The sequence below is a fragment of the Takifugu rubripes genome, chromosome 13, assembly GCF_901000725.2.
Source record: "Takifugu rubripes chromosome 13, fTakRub1.2, whole genome shotgun sequence".
NCBI lineage: Eukaryota > Metazoa > Chordata > Actinopteri > Tetraodontiformes > Tetraodontidae > Takifugu > Takifugu rubripes.
Genome location: NC_042297.1, coordinates 7,781,791 through 7,806,356, shown reverse-complemented (window position 1 = coordinate 7,806,356; position 24,566 = coordinate 7,781,791). Strand labels below are relative to the sequence as shown.

At 41.2% G+C, this 24,566-nt stretch overlaps 1 protein-coding gene across 1 annotated transcript in view; it reads right to left on the bottom strand.

Moving 5' to 3' along the window:
* Positions 1–24,566, bottom strand: part of ush2a (Usher syndrome 2A (autosomal recessive, mild)) — a 131,843-nt gene that overhangs the window by 23,134 nt on the left and 84,143 nt on the right. The window contains exons 59-69 of the mRNA XM_029846815.1: positions 23,778–24,000; positions 22,664–22,832; positions 22,335–22,556; positions 14,320–14,543; positions 13,126–13,462; positions 11,802–11,999; positions 11,543–11,697; positions 8,403–8,601; positions 3,933–4,040; positions 2,958–3,141; positions 1,332–1,489 (exon numbers count right to left, since the gene is read on the bottom strand). Coding sequence (XP_029702675.1) covers positions 1,332–1,489; positions 2,958–3,141; positions 3,933–4,040; positions 8,403–8,601; positions 11,543–11,697; positions 11,802–11,999; positions 13,126–13,462; positions 14,320–14,543; positions 22,335–22,556; positions 22,664–22,832; positions 23,778–24,000 — 2,177 coding nt within the window. The remainder of the gene's footprint in view (positions 1–1,331; positions 1,490–2,957; positions 3,142–3,932; positions 4,041–8,402; positions 8,602–11,542; positions 11,698–11,801; positions 12,000–13,125; positions 13,463–14,319; positions 14,544–22,334; positions 22,557–22,663; positions 22,833–23,777; positions 24,001–24,566) is intronic.

The following is a 24,566-nucleotide window of genomic DNA, read 5'->3' as shown; positions in this document are numbered from 1 at the left end:
ATTCAGGCCAACTGCATTGTGATGGGTTATTCAACATTCATGAACTCTGGATATCTCGAGAACGAACTGATTACCAGACAAATGAAAGACTTCAATTATTCACCCCAACTCACATATGCACGCAGACACACATGCCAGACACACGCTTCTCACTTCAGGACATGGAGTTTTTTGTGCACACTTGTGACACTGTCACAATAGGCTTCTTTCTCTGAGTCTCTCACACAAACACCTGTTTGTATTTCTATCTTTGTGAGGAATCTCATTGACAAAATGCATTAACCCGATTAGAAGCTCGACCTTAAAACCAAGTCTTAACTCACAAACACACCAGTGATGTTATAGGGACCAGACAAAATGTCCTCACTTTGCAGGTAAAATATGTATTCCTGTCCTCACTACGCAAGTACACACAGACACACACCCACACACAGAGGGATGGAGGAATTGATCCTTGAGTAAATGTCTTTTTAATAGCCATACGCCAGGGCTTTTGCAGTCAATGTATGCATATGAAGATACAAACACACGCGCATGTACACACACACAGACCTCCTATCACAGACACTGCTGGTGGGAACGCATAAGCTCATACACCCAAGTCAAAATCGCTCCAGTCTCCGGGCTCAGGGAGTTAACCAAGCGTGAGAACCCAGACGATATTTCCTCACCTTTACAATCAACCCATAATGATGCTAGAATAGACCTGCCTATGGAAATGTCTTCACGGTGACATACACACACACATAAATCCACACAAAACTGTAAAAAATGCATGCATAAACACAAATATACTCAAACGAAAGACATACACACATACGACAGAGTGAATTGTCTTTGCTAGTTGGACCTATAAGAGGTTTCTGAGATAGGAAATCAGCCTAATGAGAGAGTAATAGTCAATGATAGATGGGCTGGGGCAGACAATCACTGCCCCATAAGCATGAAACTCAGCCCAGAGTGTATGCTCCTGTAAATCTGTGTATGTGTGTCCGTCCAGGTCTTGAGAGGCCAGAAGGTGAATGGAAAAATACTCAGAGTTTTGCTTAAGTCTGAATTAAATGTGGTGAGTGTTATTATTTTCAACCATCTATGGCTTAATACTGTGACTGAGAACCACAGTTAAAATGTGTCAAAGGCTGATATTTAAGATATTTAAATCATAAAACACCGTGAACATTTTTTTTTTAGGGAGTTTGCCTGTTTTTCATATGTGTTCTTTAAGCTTGAATTAATGCTGGGTATAGAAAAGGTATTATTTTTTGACATTATATGTCATCTGAAAATTACACAGCCAGCACATACAGATGAGATATCATATGGATACTTACCAGGGGGGGTCCAGGCAAGAGAGACGGAGCGGGGACCCAAAACTGTCACACTGTGGGGAGGCTGGATCCCAGTGGGGCAGGACGACGGCGTTTGTATTGAATATTTTTCACTCACAGCAGTCCCACCTTCTGTACTGGCCTCCAGCTCATACACATACCTTAGGAGAAGATGGCAGAACAGGACAAGGCAGATGAGAAACAGACAATTTATCGAACTGAGTTTTATGTAAAATACTGCGTATTTATGTCAGTAGAACCATGTGAAGTAAATTTTCTCCATTTTCCATCTCCTTCATCCTCCTTTCACTTTCTCACTGCATTTTTCCCACCCATGACATCATAAGATAGATTTCCCTTTTAAGAACGCATGGCTGGATGGTGCTAAAGCTTACATTAGCTGTGTAAGTGTGCCACCGTTTAACATTAAAAGCCTTTAATTTGCTATAAACTCCGGCACGCGTGCATTTATAGACGGTGCTGCTGTGTTATTGTTCCTGTGCGGGGGCGGAGGCCATTAGCATCTCAGCGGTGAGCAAGAGCACAGTTGTGAAAGTACTCATTGATGCAGAGTGGAAAAATAAATATACCACACCGAGACTACGGTGCCAGGAAGAAAGGAGAAAAAAATGATGAAAAGAGTGAAGCAGACAGTGAGTGTGATGAAGAGGGAGTTTTAGCCTAGCACACGGTTTCAGTGGGAGAATGAATTTGAACGCTTCATCATTGGAAAATATTTACTTAAATGTAAACATCACCTTGGGATATCAAAAGTAAAATGGTGGGGCAGAGTGTGTGTGTGTGTGTGTGTGTGTGTGTGTGTGGCTGTTGTGTCCTGTGGGGCCAGCCAGAGGGAATAGGTTAATTCTCTCGTCATCTTAGACACTTCCTGGGCTGCTGAAGCAAAATGACAGCTAATCAACATTGTCATAAATAATCAATGGCCACTTTGAGCAGTCTGTGCGCACACATGCAAGAAGACACACGTGCACGCATGGGTGAAAAGGCAGGCACACGTGCACACATACATACACATCCCTGATGGATAATGGAGCTGGAGCTCCCTGTGTAGTTTTTGGTGCAGGACTAAATTGGGAAAAGGAGGAAAGGAGGAAGGGAATGAGGTGAGAGTGAAATGATGGGAGGGGATGTAAGAGGAAAAAGAAATGAAAGGAAAGCAAGACAAGTGATGAGAGGAGAAGGGTCAGCAATGGGAATGCCTTCTGGCAGACTATCAGGAATTAGGGAAAATTAAATGTCACACACAGAGCGGACACATTTTGTCCTTCTTTACTCTTTCAAACATACATGCAGGTGATTTGGCTACTGCAAGGTGATGATAGATTTGGGATAAAGAACAGCTGAAATGAGCCAGACAGAGATGGCAAAATAGGGGAGAAATATGAAATCCAAATTAAAAAAACAGATTAAATCCAAATAAAAAACAGATTAAATCCAAATAAAAAACAGATTAATAATGGCAAAAAATACAACTTGAAATGATATGTTTCGCTGATGTCTGTAAAAGAAAACTTTATGTGTATGTTTGTTTGTGTGTGTGTGTGTGTGTATGTGTGTGTGTGTGTACAAGTATTAAACATATACTCATTAAACAACACAAACACAAACCTGCGATGAGGTCGGAGTCCTGTGTCTGTATAATTCTGGTCATCATGGTCTCCAGTAAAAACTGTCTGACCATCTCTCTTGAGTTTGTACTGGGAGATGTGCCCATGAGGCTGCTGTGGTGGATCCCAGTACAGCTCCACTACAGCCGTAGTCACTATCAGATGTCTGGGCTTCGACCAAACACCTAAAGTGGCCCAAAGAAGACCCGAGTGTTTAGATCTCTCAAACAGTAAACAGGACCATTGCATATTTCCAAAACAGCAAATTGAAGAAACTAAAAGTCAGACAAAATTTTTAAAATTATTATAATTATATTGTAATTATAAGGAGGTACGCAGACGTTCAGTCATAGCATTAGAATAAAAATGGAAAAATTAACAGAGTCACAGTTGGCTCATCCTGTGCGGCTGAATTAAATCATTTAGGTGCAAAATAAAGATAAAATAAGAAAATTAAAATGATGATCAATGAATGTGATAAAGACAAAAGGACAAATAGAGCGAGGTCTAAAAAAAGGAATTAAGAAGAGAGTAATTAAACAGAGATTAAACAAATGAAAAATGTTGAATGACACAGAACTAAATGTACAACTATAAACAATCAGATTAATAAATGGTGGCAAAGAGAAGTGAGAGATCATGAAAATGAATAAAAGAGGAGCTGAAAAAAGAGGTGAAAGGTTTTAAGATAAACCACAGCAGGATAAAAAAGGATAGGAGGGGAAGAGAGGAGGAGAAGTGAATGGAAGATAAGTGTAAATACGTAGAGAAAAACACAAAAGTGTATGAAATAAACCTTGTGTTTTTTTAAATTTTACTTGCCAAGACAAAGAACTGTTTTGTGGAGTGTGTATATCACGCACACAGACAGCTGCGCATTACTGCTACATTTCAGCAGATCCAACCTGTGACAGGTATGTTTAAGACCTGATGAGGTCCATGCCTGCTAATTTAGAGACGCCTCATGCGTTCCTACCTGCAGGCGACGCTTGCAGAGTGCGTCCTGTGGATGGTGAACTGGCTCCACATCCTGCAGCTGTGCAGGCCAGAAGCACAAAGCTGTACTCAGAGAATGGCTGCAAACCTGGAGCACAAGGCCAAGGATGAGCATCAGTTTATAAAAATCAACTTAATGAATGCAGAAATCCATTAAAATTGAAAAATCACATGGTGAATCTTAATTGACATCTGAATAAAAAAGTGGTAATTAAAGACTGAACGTATGTGAAAAGGCTGCCCAGCTTTTATCACTGTACAGCCGTCTCTCTATCATCTCACCCCCCCTCCTGTTCTTTCCAGAGTCTCTCAATGGATGGATCCATATCTGTCGGTGTTAAATTATGCATGCCATAACTCAATAATGAAACAACATAAAGATGGGCAGCCTCGGAGCTGACATGGGATCGGAGCGGCCCGACGCTGTAATGTCATCAGCTTTTGATCTATGATAATTATGATACCTCAGTATGCGTTTAAGCTACAGCGTCCGCACATGATTTATTTATAGGTACTGGCTGTGCAGAGTAAGAGAAGTCACACAGCCACAGTGGTGCTTTAACTGCAACCACAGGAAATCAATTTTTTGTCTTATATCACACCTTAAAAATAAGTCATTGTGTATTCACCTGTTTTTTATGTTACTAGAGTCACTTCCCAGGCATCAACGCCCTTTCCTTTAAAGGTGTTCTCTGCATTGATGTTTCCTAAAGGACTACAGATGTAAATCTTTGCTGCTGCTGCTGCTGCTGTGATGGCGGCATGTTTTGTGATCACTCACCACAGCTGATGTTGTGCAACAGCTTACAAATCAAATCCAAAAGGTAAATAAACATGACGGAACTACTTTATGTCAAAAGCCTCACTGCAAAATCAGGATTTTGCATTGCATAATAAAGTGTGCTGAATTATTTACTACAGCTTTAAATTTTCTCTGTTTAATGTCAGGTGTGTTTTAGAATGTCATGATTTAGAAAAGGATAATACGGAATTTTAACTTTATAACCTGAGATTTATTACATGAGCAGGATGTGGACATGATGCCTTTATCACAAAAATATTCAGCAAAATGACCTCCTGGCTTGCAAAATATTTGTAGAATATGGCAGGACCTACACATTAATGGAACAGAACCTACACACACATCAACACACACAGTTTCATTCTGCCTCTTTCCACTGCTCTACCTACTTAACATGCTTAGCACCACTGATCAGTGTGTGTGTGTGTGTGTGTGTGTGTGTGTTTGTTGGGGGGGGGGGGGAATAAAGGAAACCTGCCGGTCATACAGAACCACCAGGTTTGAAGCGTAAGGTTCTCTTACTCTGTGTGTTCATTGTAAATGATATCTATACTGCAAATGAAGCCATTTGTTTCAGCAGTGAACAGAGCAGTAGACTTTCACCACACACACACACACACACACACACACACACACACACACACACACACACACACACAGACACAGACACACACACAGTGCTGGAAACTGGAAGCACAAATTAACTAAATTAATATCAATTAATATCGTTAATATCTGATATAAAAATGTTGAAAATACAGATTAAAAAGTTCTGTAGGAGATGTGTGTGAATTAAAAAGAATCTAGGTTGTTCAAATATTACATATATCTCTTAATCTAAATTCAGATCATAAACCGGGGTGGACGCTCATGTGAGCGTTTTCTCAACGTACGTGCTCAAACAGGCAAACGCACCCCGAATTACGCCCTCAACCTGAAGAGGGCAGTGTTGGTCTTCTGAATGACACCTTGCACGTCTCTGGCTGCGCAAAAGTGTGTGGGAAATTGTGAAGCGAGCGAATACCTTCGCGTTTACGTGTGCACATCTGTGTGTCTGCGTGCTTGGTCAAAAACAGGAAACTTTCAGTCCTTTTAACAGTCATCCGTGGAAGGACTTGAGTGAGCAGCATAGAGTGGGACAGGTCTGGACACAGCACAGACCAGAGTGGACACAGACAACACAGACTCTGACAGGCACTCTGAGTTGGTGAATATGTTCTATAAAAAGACTGTGAACATGACAAGAGAAACTCAAAAGAGGCAGGATTGTGTTCCGCTGCTGTAGGTTTCTGTGCACGTGTCTGCTGTTAAGTAAAAATAGCAGTTTTATTGACAGGTTGTCATTCCCTGTTTGCATTAGAGGATATGGCAGGATGAAGGTGTAGGCCACAATAGAATGACGGATACTTGATACGCCATATAGACAGAGGAGCAGAGGGATGAGTGAGAGAAAAGGAGAGCCGGTGGACCATCCAGTCAGGACCAGAAGTGAGGAAGACAGACAAAAAGTCTGAGAAGAAAAGATGATGAGAGGAAGAGAGGGATAGAAACAAAAACTGTCGAGAACGTGCTCAAAAAGAGAGAAGAAAGAGAGAAAGAAAAAAAGAGAAAGATGAGGATAGCTTTGATAACACCTCTCCTAAATTATTAAGAGTTTGACTTCCTGTCTGTGGCTCCCAAATGCAGACAGTCTGGGAAGGAACAATCAGATCAGGTTCACACAGACACACGCACACAGACACACACACACACACACTTACTTCCGATCATCTATTATTGTTAATATATGTAAAACTGTACATTCAGATAGATTCTTCAATTAATAAAGTAAAGAAGTGACTAAATTCTACTAAATTTCAATTCCAAAACTATCGGTGTTCTGATAATCAGAGCTTCATTTTAAAACCAGAAACCATTTGAAACATTTTTTTAATGAGACATTTTTAAAAATTGTTTTTGTTTGACTAAATAAAGGAATGACCTTTTCTGGTGTTTTTGGTGACCATATAGAATCTGGAGTCACGCAGTCTTAGCGGCCTAAAGCAGAGCCGACTGTGAAAACTCACCTTTGGGGGTTCACCTACGGAAACTGAAAGTATGAGCGTCTTTAATTTTCCACGAACTGGAACAACAACTATTGAGCTCCAGATTTGCAGGCCTGAAATATCAGAAGATACCACTGCTCCAGTAATTGGCTTTAAGAAGGCTTTGCTGTGACCTGTAAGATAGTTAAAACTGACAGGGGACACGTTCCCATCTCTTCTCGTGTTGCCACCTCTGAACATGCAGCAGCACCGACCAGACTAGGAACACATTAATAAATAAAAGAACATACTCTAGGCCCGCTGATCTGAATTAATAATGAGCCACCAATAGCCCAATTAAACACATGATTAATGCCATAATCTATATAATTGCAGGCCATAATTCATTCTGAGCTAATGATAGCAATACTTAATATTGATTCACTTGGGGAGCTTTCGCTTTTCCTTTGAAAAAATGTCACTTTTCAACTGTTGTAAATAAAATTCAAAGCATTCATAATGAGGAAATGATAACACAATATTAAAAATAATTAAAATAATGTTCCAATAATAATATTGTATTTATTAATAATGGATACTTTAAGTTAATGTTTTAGAGGCCCAAATATTTCAGTATAATAAAGCATCACACATTCAGTGTGATTCAGTCTGAACCAGATTTCTTTTTTAAAAGCTACATTTGTCCTGTTTCTATGTTCTGGGTCAGTGTGTGAGCGTCCTCACAGCGCTGCGAACCATCAGAGATGAATAGTTGCACAAAAATCTTCAGGGTGACAGAGGAGCATAGCAATTATTTCTGTTCATATTTCAGTGAAACCACTTAGATTCATGCATCCATCTTCTCCATTCCTTCCCTTCCCCTCTAGCAGGAGTTAGCAACCTCTCAGTGGTTTTGTTGAATATGTGAACCAACCAGCTTCCTCACAGTCTGTTACTTTTTAACTTGTCAAGTAAAGATGACCCACATCTCTGTAGTCCTGAGCATTGTCCACAACTCTCATCTCTCCTGCAAACACAAGGAGAGAGAGAGAGAGAGAGAGGAAGAGGAAGAGAGGCTCCTGTCTGAACATGCAGGCTTTTTCTGTATCAGGGGGAGTTTCACACTCACATGCTGGTTGCTTACACTGGCACACAGGGCTGGTACAGTATTACAGCACATTACCGTCTCTATTTGGCATTGTTTGCTTTGCCTCATGCCTACACATATGAACACACATGCTTGTGCATAAACAACCCCCGACCATGCGAGCCAACCACAGACACCATGGGACCAGTCTACCGGTGACTGGCAAAGATGACGCCTGGTCGCTATCCAAGACAAAGCAGAGAGTAAAAATGGGAGCTGGAAATGCCATTGAAATCCAGGACCTTCCGATTGGTTCTTACAAAATCTAATTAAGTACAGAGCAATATAAATATATAAATATTGCATTTGCACAGAGGGCTCTTGAAAATTTTCTTCTTAATCATTTTAGTTAAACTAAATACTGTGTGCCTGCATCTGGGGTCTGTTTTTTGTTGTCCTCAAGTGATGAAAAGCTACATCAGGATGTTTGGGGATGGCAAGAGGACTAAAATAAAGTAAAGGAAAGCTGAGACTTACCGGTCACAGTGTAAGCTTTGGGCCCACCGTTGTGGGTAAAAATGGTTCCGCCACCAGTCTGGTTCAGGTGGTACTGTTGAACGATTCCATTGGGATGAGTGGGTTCAGACCAGGTCAGTTGGAGCGAGGAAGAGCTTAAAGCCGTCACCGCTGGAGGCTGCACACCCTCTGGGACCCCCTGGACCGTCACTGCCACCACCTCAACACACAAAATCACACACAGATGAGCAGAGAATCACAACACAGAAGAACAGAGGGAACACAACACCCTTCACATTAGAAGAAAAGGAAGATGCAGTAATTTTGTGGACAGAATATAAAACAAATTTCAAATGTCACCCGAGAATCTTTCATTGTGATGAGAAAATGTGGCAGCTTCAACAACTGTCACCAGTCAGAATTGCTAATGAATGGGCATGTTGACCATGATTACAGATCAGGCAAAAATGTCAAGAAAACTTACTCGCTGGTCTTGTCGCTTTGGCCTCAGGTAATTATCAGTTATTAATGCTGGATAAAAAATCTTTATGAAATCATTACTGTTTGGTTTATGGGCTTTAAACATTAATATTACAAACAGCAGCAAAGCAGCGTGAGAGGAGATTGGTGGATTATGTGACTTTAATGCTTCTAAATCACCTAATCTGACTGACAGTATGATTTAGCTGCCATAAAACATAACATAACACCTAAATTTAGTAGGATGAAATAACAACCAAAATAAAAACCAAAAACCCAGTAAAGGATAGATGTTGTAAATTGTTGCTGTGCTGTGGGGACCTGTGAAAGCTGGGTGAAGGTGGAAACCACAGAATCACAGGGCAATCTGCTGCTAATGGCAACAGGGATATCCTGCCTTAATAGACTGTCACTAGCACTTCCCCCATCTGTCCCACACACTGCTATGCAATTAGAACAGTGCTACTACAACTAAGGACACACACAAATACACACAGGTGGGCACAGGTGAAGTGAAGATGATGATAAAGACACAACAGCAAAGATAAGGAAGAAGGGGGGAAAGGGGACATCAGGGGGAGCTTCAGTGTGTTTTCTCAGAATAGAGCAGATTTTTTTTTATTTTGCATCATGTTTTTTTTTTTTTTTTTTTTAATTTTGTTCATACTGTAAACATTTGTGTGGTGGATTTGTAGACCCTAAATAGAGAGGAGTGAAGCTAGAGAAGTGACACAATGTGTGGCATTACGATGAGAAGAATGACACAAGACAAAGAGCAGAGGGACTAAGACAAAAGGATTCAAAGCTAGAGGAAGACCAGCGGCTCTTCCTCTCACACCAAGTGACCAACTGTATTAGATCAGCACCTTCTGTTGTCACAGCAGGTGTGTGTGTTTGTGTGTGTGTGTGTGTGTGTGGCCTGATGCTGGGTAATTGCAGTGGTGTATTAGGTTAGCCCAAGTTATCCCATAATTGGAAGTGTTTGGCCAATTTTAACTGCTGTAGAAACTAATCCAAGTCACTCCCTTTCCACTTTCTGCCGGGAGTGTGGGCTTGTCTTTGTGAAGATACTGTGTGTGTGTATGTGTGTGTCTGTGTGTGTGCATGTGTTCGTGAGTGGAGGAGAGAGAATGAAACAGAGAGAGAGAAACAGAGAGAGAGAGCAGAAAGCTGCAGTTGAAGCCTTTAGAAGATTTGGTGAATGTTGTCTTTGATGAAGGTGAATCATACATACAGTAAGAAAAGGGACACATTTCAGACATGTATTAAGTTTGTGTTGAGTTCATTGAACCACTGTTTCCTGTCTGTGTATCAGTGGCCCACAAATATCTCTGCTTCAATCTCTGCATGGTTTTATTCAGGCTCTAGAAGAGCATCAGTGGAAGTCTAATCACGAGTTAATTGACTTCGAGGCTTCTGAAGCCAATCAGAATCTGGCTCTTTTCGTCTCACAGATGTTTTGTGCTTGTATGATAATGATACCGTTGTGAGATTGGGTTTGTTGGTGTTTGTGAAACTTCGGCCTTTCGTTGGTGGAATGCAGATTTCTTATGTATCAGGCCTTAGTGGTGATGGATGGTCCATCAGGTCATCAGCGAGATTAAGGCCACATGATGCAGGTAAAGGATTCTATAAGCTGGAGGCAGAAAACCCATCTCTCTCCATCGCTCCTGGCTTCCACATTGTCTGATTTTATGTTTATTTTCTTCTCATGCTGATCTGCATGTTAAGCAAAAAAGTTTCTTTATCCAATTTTGTGCCAGGTTGTGACCATTTTTTCCTGTGTCTATCTTAATCTCTTTACCCATTTGACACTCCTTTCTTCATCCCTGCCCTAAATCCATGCAATTCTATTTTATCCATGCCCTCATTTCCCCAGTATTTATACTTTGTATACCATAATCCACCCATCACCTATTTACCCATCGACTACCCAAAACCACTTCAATCAATCAATCCCGCCTCGACCACCTCAGCCCCCCTTTGTCCATATAGAAATGTGTTCAAAGTAACGAGATGCCAATTTAGCTTAAAACAGGCGGAAAGGGAATTTGCAGTGTGTGCTTTTATCACCTCTAAGCCAAAGAAATTAATTGTTGTGGTGATATCAGTTCAGCTATAGGCAGAGAGATAGCAGAGGGAGTTCTGTATGAAGCTATTATGGACACTATCACAAACATCGGGCAGGATCAGCAAATCCAGAACCTTGCATGGCAGAGATGAGCAAAAACGCTGCTAAATATAAACTTGTTCTAACAAGGGAAGAGTACAGAGTTTATATGCTTCACACATCATCTTTCCCAGCAAAGGTTAGTGAGCTTCACATCATATGCTGGACAACTGTGATGTGCACCAACATTCAGAGAAGAAATATAGGAAAGGACAAAGGAGCATTTGATCAAAGCTACAAAAGCTTCTGTAGAATTATTAAATATGGGATTGGAATTTTCTGCCTGACAGAAGGAACAGGAAATGGTACTTTCACAGTTCACACATGTGAATCACAGCTAATGTAGAGACAGGAGATGCTAACATGGCAGAAAATACGTACACTTTCTCTAAGAAAGTGATGTTATTGTGCAAAGAGTTACTGAATGGCAACTAACAGACAAACAACCAGGAGAAATTTGAAAAAAATAAATAAAAGGATATCAAAAATGCCTATTTATCAAAAACTGTACCTGCATACTGTCAGCACACCCTGCACGGTTACACGCCCTGAGCTGGTAGCGGTATTCCTGGAAAGGCCTGATCCCACCTACGTCAGTGAAGCTGTGTTCATCACCACGGTAACGCTCTTGTCCATCCCGCAGTATGACATAATGGGTGATTTCACCTTTTGAAATGGAAAACATTATTTTAACAATCAATGTCACCTCAACCTGGTTTTCCCTCGGTATTAAAGTGTGAACCACCGTTACAACAAAGTCACACACACACCATTGGGTCTGGCAGGTGCTTGCCACTGTAGTCGGATGATGTCATCTCTTTCACCAAGACGACGCCAGTGAGGCGGGGCCACGCCCCACGGTTTGTCCTCAAGGGTAGTTACTGTTGTAACAGGACTGGAGCCTCGGCCAAAACTGTTCCAGCCCCTGACCCTATACTGGTAAACGGTAAACGGCTCCAGGTCAGAGTCTGCAAAAACACAACACACCCATCATAGCCGGAAATGCAACTATTAAACACAAGTTAGAGCAGTAGTTTGGACAAAACAGAAAAGTGAGTGTAGGTGGACATTTGTAGACATGTAAAACCTGTCCGGAGTGAAGCATTCTGGGATACAGGTTACAACCACCTTGTGCTGAGGTGCCCATTTAAATGAGGCGTATATAAAATATATGTACACACATGCATTGTTTTTTAGTGCTGTTAAGGGACTGCTGCAATAAATACAGCCATGCTTTTACAGCCAAAGTGGGACCACCATTTTTACTACGAGGGTAGAGCAAAAGCAAATGCAAGTGAGGCACAAGTGCAGGTAAAGCTTCTGACTGAGATGTAGAGCCCACCCTGACATGTTTAAATCTTAATTCATTATCAATACAAAAGTATAAATGCCTGCTGGACTAGCTCTTCCTCTCATCCGCAGAACATCGTCTGGAACCCCGTTTGTGAGCGTGTGAGTGTGTATAGGAGAAACATCTGGTGTATAGTGGGTGGCGACAGCTTTATGTGCTTCTGCCCAGATGGTGTCACAGCACTACCTTGAAATTCTTATCCTAATCGCCCCACGTCACACACACACGCACACACGCACGCACACACGCACACAAAGAAGTTCAATAAGTACATTTACTACAGCGGAGCACTAAAAAAAGCAACTAAGTAGATGTTAACACAATCACAACTTTTAACACAATCAGCCACAAACACAATCACTCTTGATTAAACAGACATTAACTTCTTAGATAAATAATGTGTTTGAAAACCTGGACACAGATGCGCGCACACACACACACACACACACACACACTAAACCCCTTTAGACTGATGAATAGTACAGGGTGTTAAAATGGCATTTAAACGCCCATCTCTAAGTTTTAATGATGCAGAAGTGTACTGTGCAGGAGAGCGTTAATGTGTTGCGGCTATCAATGTGCGCTGCAACAGCTGCCATTGTGATGTGATGGTGTGTGTGAATCAGGGTCTGTGTATTCCAGAGGAGACAACTAGTTTAAATACAGAAGAGCAGTATGCTGGAAAGTTAATGGTTAAATGTTAATTTTTAAAAGTCTGGTAGTATGTGACAGCTAAAGATTACCTGTGAAGGTGTGCGTGTTGGCATCCCCGCTGTACAACACCTCCTCATGCGACAGACACAGGTGTCCCTCAGTCTCCACGCCCTCAGTGTGTGTGTGACTGTTGTCTTCGGCCATTTTATAAACGTTAACACTTCTGTTTGTGCGTGTAGACAGGCCTGTCGTGACAATCTCACGCATAGTATTGATGGAGGGTGAGTCTGTTGCGGAGGACACGTTGAGTGTGTGAGGAGACATGACCCACGTGCAGGTGGTCAGAGATGGATTGAGGTCACAGGTGCCGCAGTACGCAGTTTGTGCCGCAGCTATTGGGCAGAGTGCACCCTGCAGACACTGGTGCTGCAGACAGGAGAAGGATAGAAGACAGAAAGCTGGAGGCTTAATAATAAACAGTAAGGATAGAAGAGTGATTTGATTGTACAAGCACAGATTACCTGCTCAAATTTACCTGCAGAGTCTCAAATATGCTTATCATCTTATATCATCAACAATGATGCTCAAACACATCTCATGTAGATGCACAACACAATTCTGCATGTAAATGTGACTGGTCTTAACTACTTCATTATAGCTAATGAGCAGTGTGTGTGTGTGTGTGTGTGTGTGTGTCCAACGCGAACCTATGGACATAAACATCACATGACCCAAACTGATCAATAGAGGATGACTCTAATTCCTAGCACTCAGCAATGTCACCAAGTATAACTTAAAGACAGGCAGAAATGGGAACCAGAGATTCGAAGCACAAAGGTCTGTAAAGCCAATCAAATACCATGGTATTTCAGCCATGAATATGACACTGTTACTGCCTAATTAGCAATATGGAAAACCAATTAGAAGCAGATGTCAGGTGTGAGCTGGGCAGCACTCTGTCTCTGCGTAAAGGCGCAGGTCTCGGATCAGCAGATTGTGTTTACAGACTAAACTGAAATCAGGATACTGTCATCCTCTTGTGATTACTTAGAGAATGAGCTAAATTGTAAGTGTTGTTATTTTGTATGTGTCATTATCTCAAACATCCAGAAATCTTTAAGACTAATTAAAAAAAACATTTTGAATGTTAGATTACTGATCCAATGAGCTGTTTGTGTTGAAATATATGTGCACATACAATACAGTTAACATTTAAAACCACAGACTTGTTGCAAAATGGTGAAAAAAAGGTCATAAAGCATAAAAATGATATAAACACACACCTGTGTGGGCAGGCCAGGGGTGGGCCGGTCAGCACACACATGCCGTTCAGGGTTAAAGCCAATTCCGTTGCAGCATTCCTCTTCCTGATGGATGACCTTTGACCCACAGCACTTCAACGTGACGGTGGCGTTGCCAGCAGGGTGTGTTGTGGGTTTTCCATCATGGCTCACACAACAGAGGGAGGTGGAAGAATTTATGTAGTCTTGACCACAGCAGATAAACCCTGAGGATGATTGATGAGACTGATGACTGATGGATGGAGGATCACATTCTTTCCTTCTTACCTTGCCCACAAGGAAAGCAACAGTACTCGTTTTGTCTTCCCTCATCATCTCCTCTCATTTCTTTCACTTCCACTTGCTTTCCTCTTTGTTTCTGGACTTACTGAAGTGTTCTTCTGTACTTTTCAAACTTCTTGCTTTCTGTCACTTCAGTCCCTCTTTCCTCTCCAGTATTATGGCTGCTCTGAATATTAGCCTGCATCTACTCTTATCACCTCAGATATATATTCTGCTCTTTCCTCCCTCTTCTCCTCTCCAATATTCATCTTTCTGCACGGCAGCAATTTTAAGCCTATACTGTCAAGAGTTAAGCAGGAGGGGAAGTGTGTTTTTCAGGGAGCTGCCGTCTCTGACAGTGATAGCTGATGTCTTCCTGCCACTGCTTCACCTTCAGCAGCAAGGTGACATTTAACATACACGATATCACTCTATTCTTCTGTAAACCTTTTACGGCAGATGATCAAATTTCAATATTGACTCTTTGCATTCTGCAGTGCTTCATTTTAGATTGAAATAAAATGAGCATGGTTAAAAACTCACGAATGACCGATGGCCAATTTTTAGGGATGATTACTGTTTTTAATAAACCCTAAAAATCCAGATTATTGAACTTTTACCACTGATGTAGTTGGGATCATCTCTGAGGTGGGGCCTTCAGTTTTTAATATATCTCCTTTATTCGGAACAACCGACCATCCTAACAGTGTTGCTGCTCTTTTGCTTTACACTCCAAAACTTAAATCTTTAGTCACACATTTAACTATGTAAAAAGAAAATTGTAACTTTAAAGTGGTGTGTAAAGTCACACTCACAACAGTATAATGCCATTTAATTTCATACTATTTTAAGGGAACCTAAAATTAATCAGCACTATGGCATCCAGTTATAAAAAGACAAATAACCCTAATCATATATGTCGCATATATGATAACACCGCAACAAAAAGGACAGGCTTTATGTAAAGCTAATGGCCTCAGCGGTGACATCATCTGTGAGGGTAGGGGATCGTTTTTTAATTAAGCACTTTTGATGAATAGTTGATGTTCATTTGAGGTGGTTGTTGTCTCTGTCAATGGTGTCTTCTTGTGTGGATAATTATTTGGGCCGTTGTCTCTTTCTGTACACTTAAGCATGCAAGCAGGCTTATGTTAGAGGACAAACACCAGCCTCAGTTTCAGATCATTCAGCTATATGACCTCTATTTTCTCTTTGACAGCTGTACTGTTCCCAGTTTGTAATATCTCAATAGCACAGTGGATTCAATCCAAAGAATTAATGTAAACACCCCTATTTTGGAATATATAATATTAGAAGATTAATTTTCCATTTAGTTGGAACCCACAAATATTTCCAACAACTAAGAATAAACACAATTGTATGATAAAACTCTTGAAAGCTGAAGATTCCTGAGAACAGTCACATTTTGCCACTGTTCTTGCAGCCCTTCTAATTACACAAGGTGAGTTTTCTGGTTACCCTGACATCTTGGGGCTAGGACAAAGCTTTAGCCTTGCAACGGATTATGGCAATAATACTGTCCTGCCATAACCCTGAGTCAGCAGAGGAACCCCTGCTGTGAGGATGCACTGTTAATACAAATGAGTGTGGAATGGCACAACACGGCACGACTTAAATACCATAAGTGGCCTAAAGAAGACGGATAAATCGCATTTTAATGAGCGAGTCCACCGGTGAAAGCCTCTCATTTGAAATCAGACTGAAATATTGCAAGACCCCCCTAAGTCTTTTGCGATTATTTAGTTTAGACTTAAAATCATCTAACTTTCATGAGGTATTTAGCAAATGTATCACATAACAGTTGATGGCGTGCTGCTCTGTGCCCCCAGCTGTGCTGCCTATTTCATTTGACAGCACACATTAAACATTAAGTTGCTGCTGTGTATCGTGGCCTCGCCCTGGAACTGTAGCTACTTGTAGAGTGATAAATAACTTATTGTTTAACAAGCTAATCAGTGCTCACACACGACACATTGTTAATTTAAGCAATCGTTTCATTAAAAGGCCAAAAAATGGAGAAGGGCATATTTTCTCCTGTGCTGTTGCAGTGCATTTTATGCCCAGTGCATCCATCATGGGAAACACATGACAGGGAAATGCATGTGCATGTGTGTGATTGTGTGACATAAAAGCAGTCTGACGGCCAGTAACTCACTTAGCTGCGGCAGCTGTTGTGGAGCGGAGGCTTGGTGGCCAATTCCCCCAGCGCCTTACTTCAGCTTCAATGACGCGCAAATAAACAGCTCAACACTTTTCCAAAATAGCTCCTCTTCTCATCCCTCGTCCTCTCGACATCCTCACCTCTGCTCCTGCCTTCCAGGCACACGACTCATTATCTAAGCTCATTTGCCTCTACCTCATTTCCTCTGGACTTTTGTGATGCTCTTCCTCAGGTGTCCACCTCTACCAGCTCCTACCTGACATCGCACCTGGCCACAGTTCATTTACAGCAGCTAAACTTCACTTTTGTGCCATCACCCATTAAGCAGATTCTCGTGTCTGGCTTTGTTATTTGTGTGAGGGAGTGTGACTTGCTTGTACATTTGTGTTTACATTTTGAAAGGCACACCTCCTGCTTTCTCTCTAAGCCGTGTTTGTGTAAGCACATGCCTGTGTGTGTGTGCGCGCCGTATTTTATCACACACCTCTTGTTTTCTCTCTTGCATTGCAGAATGCTTCAGCCCTAATCTTCAGATTTACGTTGGATTTGCATACATTCGTTAATAGCGTCGGGAGCGCTGCGTCAACACAAGGTGCTTAGACAACGTGAATTATTATTAGGGTTTCAGTCATTCCACTTAATGATAAGTCAATATTTAGTCCTGCCAATGAACTACTGATAAAAATGTGTGTTGTGGATTAGGGTTATCCGAGCTCTCTAGGAGACCAAAACCCTCCACAACTTTAAACAAACTAAACACTTTTAAATAGCTGAATATATTAAAAAGGGCTTGGCACAAAGTCCAGATCAAGTGCACACATAGATTTTTGTGCATTCATACCAGCGTAAACACACAAACTGAGCAGCTCTGAGAGAGATGGAACAGCTGCACACACAACTGCTCGCACGGAGGGATAATGGGGCTTTATAGTTATTAACAGCGTTTGGGATGATTTTAACTCAGCACAGACAAACAGTGTTTTGAGATCCGTACAGATGATGATCCATGTGTTTCATTTGCAGGATATCTTACAGTTTTGTTGGAACAAATATTTTGATTACATTCAGATTATAATTTAGAACTAAAATGGTAACTTTTAATGGAGGTTAAACAGGACAATGTAAGAGTTATTATTAGTACAAATGAATCATTGTAGGCAATAGCTTTGTGTGTGTGTGTGTGTGTGTGTGTGTGTGCTCTTCAGAAGGACCAGACTATACATGTCATGTCAAAAAACAAAATCACAGTGGATGGACTTTCTCATACGGAGAACAGATCCCCGGTGGACGTGGGTGTGTGTTGATGTCGGGGCAGACACACAATCAAAGACACACCTTGTCTTTTCCCTCCTGACTGCTTGTCCTCATCTTTCTGATGTCTTTTTTTCAACATCTCAGCAACATTACCAGCTGGGCATAAGTGACATTGTGTGTATTTGTAGTGTGTGCATAAAAAGCAGCTGAGCATATTTTACAACGGACCATTTTTACAAATGTAAATAAAATGTAAAATGAGGACTTTGAGAGTAATTTACTGTTTTTTGGGGTTCAGACCAAAGTGAACCAGACCAAGTGCCATATTCTTGCTGCTAACAGAAGCTGAAACACAGACATTTAACCCTGTAATAAAAGACTGACAGACACACTGAAGTGTAATTTCCAGTTGGTGTCACACCAATTATAGCATGGTGTTGTTCAGTTTGTAAAAGTCTTATTTTCAAAAGGGATAAACTGACAGCTCTGGTTGTGCACACTAGAACTTTGCATTTAAATAAAGATTATGACTGTATCTTGTAACCAGTTTAGCTGTCATTTTTAGACAATAACATTAAGATAATAATTTTAAAAAAATCATATTGCAGCTGCATTTATTAAGTGACTGTAATATAATGTATATAATGTATTGTAATTAGAGGTAGAGGTCTTCAGTGGTCTTAGTCCTAGTTTGTGTGTGTGTGTGTGTGTGTGTGCGTGTGTGTGTGTATGTGTGTGATCCTGTCACATGCAACTAAAATGTGTTCAAGTATCAAAACATCCATTGCCACATGGAGAGCTCTTGGTTATGGTCCTGACACACTCTGGTTTTACTCTTGCCAGTCATTAAAGTGAACCTAATAGAAGAGCCATCATCATAAATGCATTAACAGAGAGAGAAACGTCTTCCTGTGTTCTCAGAACGCTCCATCTTCAAAAGCAGCCAGACGCTGCTGTTTGGATACACTACAGTTGCCTATTCGCTACCCATCACTGATGAAGGGCTTTTGGCAATGATTAACACACACACACACACACACACACACACACACACACACACACACACACACACAAACAAAGATCAATCTCTTGGCAGAAACAACAAAAGGACATTTGGGACACGTGAGCATCTCTATATAAAACATGTCATATGTAACCAGATGTGTAAAGACAACTTCTACTGAGTTAAAGTAACAATCCTGAATGTGCTCACACTAATACACACCAAACACATCCACTTGCACAACTCCGCCAGGCTCGAGCTAGCTTAACTACTGGGATAATTTCCCTCCAGCAAATGGTCACTGTGCCCTTGAAAAACATATTTGATTATTACTTTTTCTCCCCCCTCCTCTTTTTTTCTTTTAGCATCATCACAGCCATTTTCATCACGCGCTCTGATGATGGCACGGCAAGGCGCGTTAAGATAACACCCCAGCACCGCCAGGCTTTTAACACTTAAACGGTGAAAAAGGATATTCAGATTTGTCCTTGAACGTTTGGATAGGGCCTGCTGGGCTGGGACAGGGGGTGGGAGTAGGGGAAGGAGTTAAAAAATGCATACTTTTTTCAGTTACTTGAAGAAGAAGTGTGATTGGGGCATTAATGGTAGCACAAGCACTGAGAGATGAAGCTGGTGGGGTTGAAGGGCATAAGAAAGGGTTAAAGAACTATAAAAGTATAAAGGAAAGTGTGAAGGAGAAATGATTAGTGAAGTGTGCACAGTAAGGTGGGGGACAGAAGAAGAGTTAGGGAGCAGCAGGAGGCCAAAGAAACCCCACGTATTTCTTTAAACACCATCTAATCTCACATAAGTCTTTGCTAAACACTTTACAAACTCGGCCTGAAGAAAAGAACACAGAAACAGCTTAAAAGTTGTTTAAAAACTCCAATGCAGAAAAAAATGATGAAGTCTCAGCTTTAATTATTTTGGTTGTTTACCCTAAGCTTTAAGATATTGTATAGTTGAACGTGATGTGATTTATGCAAGACAGTTTTGTGTTTGCTTGCATTCCTCTAAAGTGACTGGAAAATTTTGCCAATTTTAGCTCTGCGACAGTAAAGCTAATGCTTCAGGATAAAACCATCACCAGTACAGAGGCAAACAAGTTATCAACTAATTATTTAGGTGGATTAAGCTTTTCTGGAAGAGGCTGATTCAAAAACTGCTTCTATTTCACTTGTATTTCTGCTCCAGCCACATGCACGTGTCTTCTGTGTATACACACAAGCACAGTTCATGGTGTGCCTGCGTGTATGCCTGTGTGTGCACGTGCAAACGGGTATGTCTATCTGTTGCCAGACGGCTGTCTCCCGGCATTGCTGTCCCCCCGCAGTGTGTGTGTATGGTTGTTGACAGTGTGGACGGTAATGTGTGATAGATCGCACTTCAGGGACCCCATAATCACATCAGCCTAACCTAGTCTATCAGCTGGGCACAACGGGATACCCTTCACTCCTCCTTTAATCTGCTCCATCTACCTCTTCACCAAACATTCTTCTGTTTTCTCTTTCTATTGCAATTGAGTTGAAGTCACACATCTGCTTTCCCCCTATTCTTTCACTTTTTTGTCAGTTATACTTGTTTAAATATGTATTATTTAAAGCTACAGAAGAATTCACTTTGATAAATGTCAATATCTCCTATTTTCCCAGCTGTTCCTTCTGCATTGCATCCAGTTTTTCATATATTTTCACATTTACTGACGATATATCATTAAAAAATACAAATCCCTTGACATAGTGAGGGGTAGCAATGAAAGTGGTGGTGCCAAGGTTAAGTAGACATTCTATCAAATGTGTGTGAGTCTGTAAACAGACGTATGGTGTTGAGGTTGCATAGCTGGCCCCAGGGCTTCCCCACAGCGCAGCGCACCCGGCAAATGGCCCTTAGCCTTGCTAGTGCCGCTAGCCCTACGATCCATCATACCATATGTTCTCAATGGGGAAGCTAATGCTAATGACTGATGAGTGGATGTGAAGAGAGCACATAAAATAAGGTGGAGGGGAAAGAGCAAGGTGAAAGGTAGCGGAGAAAGAAAAGATGTGTTTGGCGAGGAAGTGCAAAAGGCCAGAGATGTGGACAGAATAATTTACTAATAGAGAAGACATAAATAGAAAGTGGACGCACCTCTATGTAAAACTGACCAAAAGAGACTGAAATAAAAGATGAGGTTAAACTAGTAAAGTAGTGAATAAATGTATATAAAACAAGCTTTAAAAAATGGTTAGTATGGTTTCTACTATATTGACGTCAACGATTTCAAGTGAGAAATGAGCCAACGTAACTTGGAGATTGGTTTTTGAGGTAATAATGAAAAAGGTGAAGGCTGTGAAAATATCCACACTAATTTGAGATTATTGATAATTGAGCATGTAATTATCATAATGCGTAATATGAGTGCATGATTGATAACCAGATCAATGTTTCATAACCATGTAAGACCCTTAACGTTGACATATTCTGACCAGTTCAAGTGCGTTTGGCCCAAAATGAAGATTTTCATAAAGTAGAAACAGGAAATTGAAGGCCTCCAGTCAGGGTGGTTGCAAGAGCATAAAGCCCAACAAATAGACAGTTTTCCTGTGTTTCTGTTAGGATGCATATATTTTAGTGTGTCAGCATGTGTCTGTGTGTTTGTAGACAGACTAATGGAGTGCTATAGGTCTGTCCATATGGGGCCATTGTTTATGTGTGATGAATAGAGCACACGTGCCCATCTCTGGCACACAACACTAAGTGAACCTGCTGAGGGAACCCTGTTGACTCCGTGTGTGTTTGTGCGTATTTGTGGGTGTGTGCAATATGTCTCCATGTGTCAGAGTTAGTGCGTATGTGTGCGAGTGAAGGAGAGAATGAGTGTGTATTTGTCCTGCTGCGAGCTTGGCAGTGCCCTCAATGGTGCCATCCTGAGCGTTTTTCATCATCATCTGCCATGACAAAGATGTCTAATGACACACACATACGCTCCCACCCCCACCACACATACAGATCGTCCCATCTGTGCTGTGGTATCTGGGCACTTTGGGACACGGCAGGAGAGGAAGAATGGGAAATGACCCTACGTTCCTTCACCATGTGTGTACCTCAGAGTTTTTTTTTTCCTGATTATATTTTTCTTATATAAAAATGATGACATGACAAGGGACCCTGACAAAGTCCTTTTTAGGTCAGCGAAACAAGTTAAGCTCTTTAGCAATTCAGCTATCATTCAGCATAAAATCAGCATCTCCCTGGAAAAATAAAAATTCTAATCTGCCCTGTTCAGTTATATTTGTATTTTCTTAAACCTTTCATTACCTGGAACATAAGTGTGCACCTCCCCCCCATCTGCATCACTGCAGCACACCAGTGTATCCTCAACAAGCCGACCTCCACAGCAATGGACCCCAAAGCCATCATGGAGGGTCCCACTACAGCAGAGCTGGCCGCCTCTCAAGGAGTAAGGAACCCCTCCACAGCAGCTGTCACCCAGCCCCACTGAGACCCGTCCCCACGAGTGGTCTGGACAGCAGTATTCATCTACAAAGACAAGGACAGATGAAGGAAACACTTAATATGAGAAAGGGCACACTTCAAGCAGAAACCTGAAAATCAGGTGGAAAAATGGGAATCCGAATGAAACTCACTAGATTTTACAGGAACATAGTATTCTCCACAGCACTGGTGGTTAGGGAGAAGTTGGAGCAGTTTTCCACTGCAGCATACTGGATTAGAGGAATTACTCCAGCTCAGATAAGAACTCTGGCAACAATGATGTCCAGGCCTCTTTGTGTATATTCTCCCATCACAACAAACCTAAAAGAGAGACACCAAGTGTTATAATGCTTTCTTCATTATTAAACAAAACCCTTTATAGAGCCCAGGCTTTGACAAAGCTGCTCTTTGACACTCTTAACAGATAGACGTCAGAGTTCAGGGTGTTTGCTGCAGAGCATCTCAGGGGTGGAATGATAACTTTGGCATTTTTGGTTAATTTCTGATAACGCGTTCCCCATGTCGGTGTTTTCTGTTATAGAAGAAAAAGCTATCATCAATGTCATTATTTTTATGATTAATGCACACAATCGACCATATTAGTCCACTCAGGATGCATCTTCCATGAAGCCTCAGTGAGCTAAGATATTGTGTGCTTGCACACTTTGCTAAAGAGTGTCTCTATAAAATCAAAATGTTCGTCCATTTCCACCCAATAATGACACTTAGAAAAATGTACTCGTGAAAACTGCAGACATACAAAACAACATTTTTTACTATGGTAATATTAAAATATTACTATAATATCAATAAAAGTGCATAGGCTTCTTCCACAGGTGGATATGAGTATATTGGTCCCTAAACTGGTAACTGTTGCTGTTGTGTTGTTATACATGAAGCAGGCATTCAGACTGTGCCAAGTTGGCTGAGGTTCAATGGCGGGAGGATGGAAATGAATGCAGATGAAGTTAATCTGTTTAGAGAAATTTATCATTGAGAGCTTGATCACATCTTCAGTGGAAAGAGCCTGCTCAGAGGAGTTTTAGAATCTTGTCCATAGGGCTAGATTTATGTGTGTGTGTATGTTTGTGTGGCAGAGATAGAGTAAGATAGAGAATTCTGTTTGCCAAGAGCAGCCAAAGATCCTGAACATCCAGCACATACAAGATATTTTAAAAAGACAAATCAAAGTGAAAAGGCAGGTGAAAATGAGGAAAATTTAACTGAGAAACAAACACCGGTGTGAAATTACCAAAACAGAATCACCTGAGTGTCAGTGTGAAAGCAGGACATCCCACACACACCGTGAGTAGCAGGACACTCCAGGTAGGAGCATCTTGACCCAAGGCCACCTACTGAGCCTTCACCTAAAGAAGACGTGATCACTGCCGACCCAGGGGCACAGGACCTCAGAGTCCGCCTTAAGATCTCATAGCCCAGCATGATCCCGTTGGGTCTACTGGGGTGGGACCAGTCCAATCTGACCACCCTGACAGAGAGAAGGGAAAGAGAAGACAGGAGAGATGGAGGCGAGTCAGTGATCCGTCAAACTGGGAGACGCATAAGCGTCTGTTGTTGCAGCAGAGCAGAGTTAAACCCTGGCAAATATCTGCATAATCATTAAAATAATGTGGTTTTAATGGGAATATACAGGCTATTATTACAGACAATTAAAATTACATTTTTAATTAAACTGAACAAAGATGGGTTCATGTATTTTCCTTGTTATGTGAGCCAGAGGTAGTCAGATGAAAAAGGGGAATCCGACTCTCATCCAGCTCCAGGACAGTCCTCAAAGTTCATTTTGGTACTTTTATGATTCAAAATGTATGTAGCTACAGCAAAAATGATTAAAAATCAACAAACCTGATATTACTTTGACAAACACATTTGACTGTAACACTAACCTCAAGATATCTGAAACCAAGCCTTTATTGTTGTTTAGGAGTTAAGAAATAAATGTCTTCATTTCCCAAAAATGTCTTCATGTCCTGAGTTAAACATGTGTTTTGTGAGACCACACAGATTTGAACAATTGGATGTATCACAGTGAAA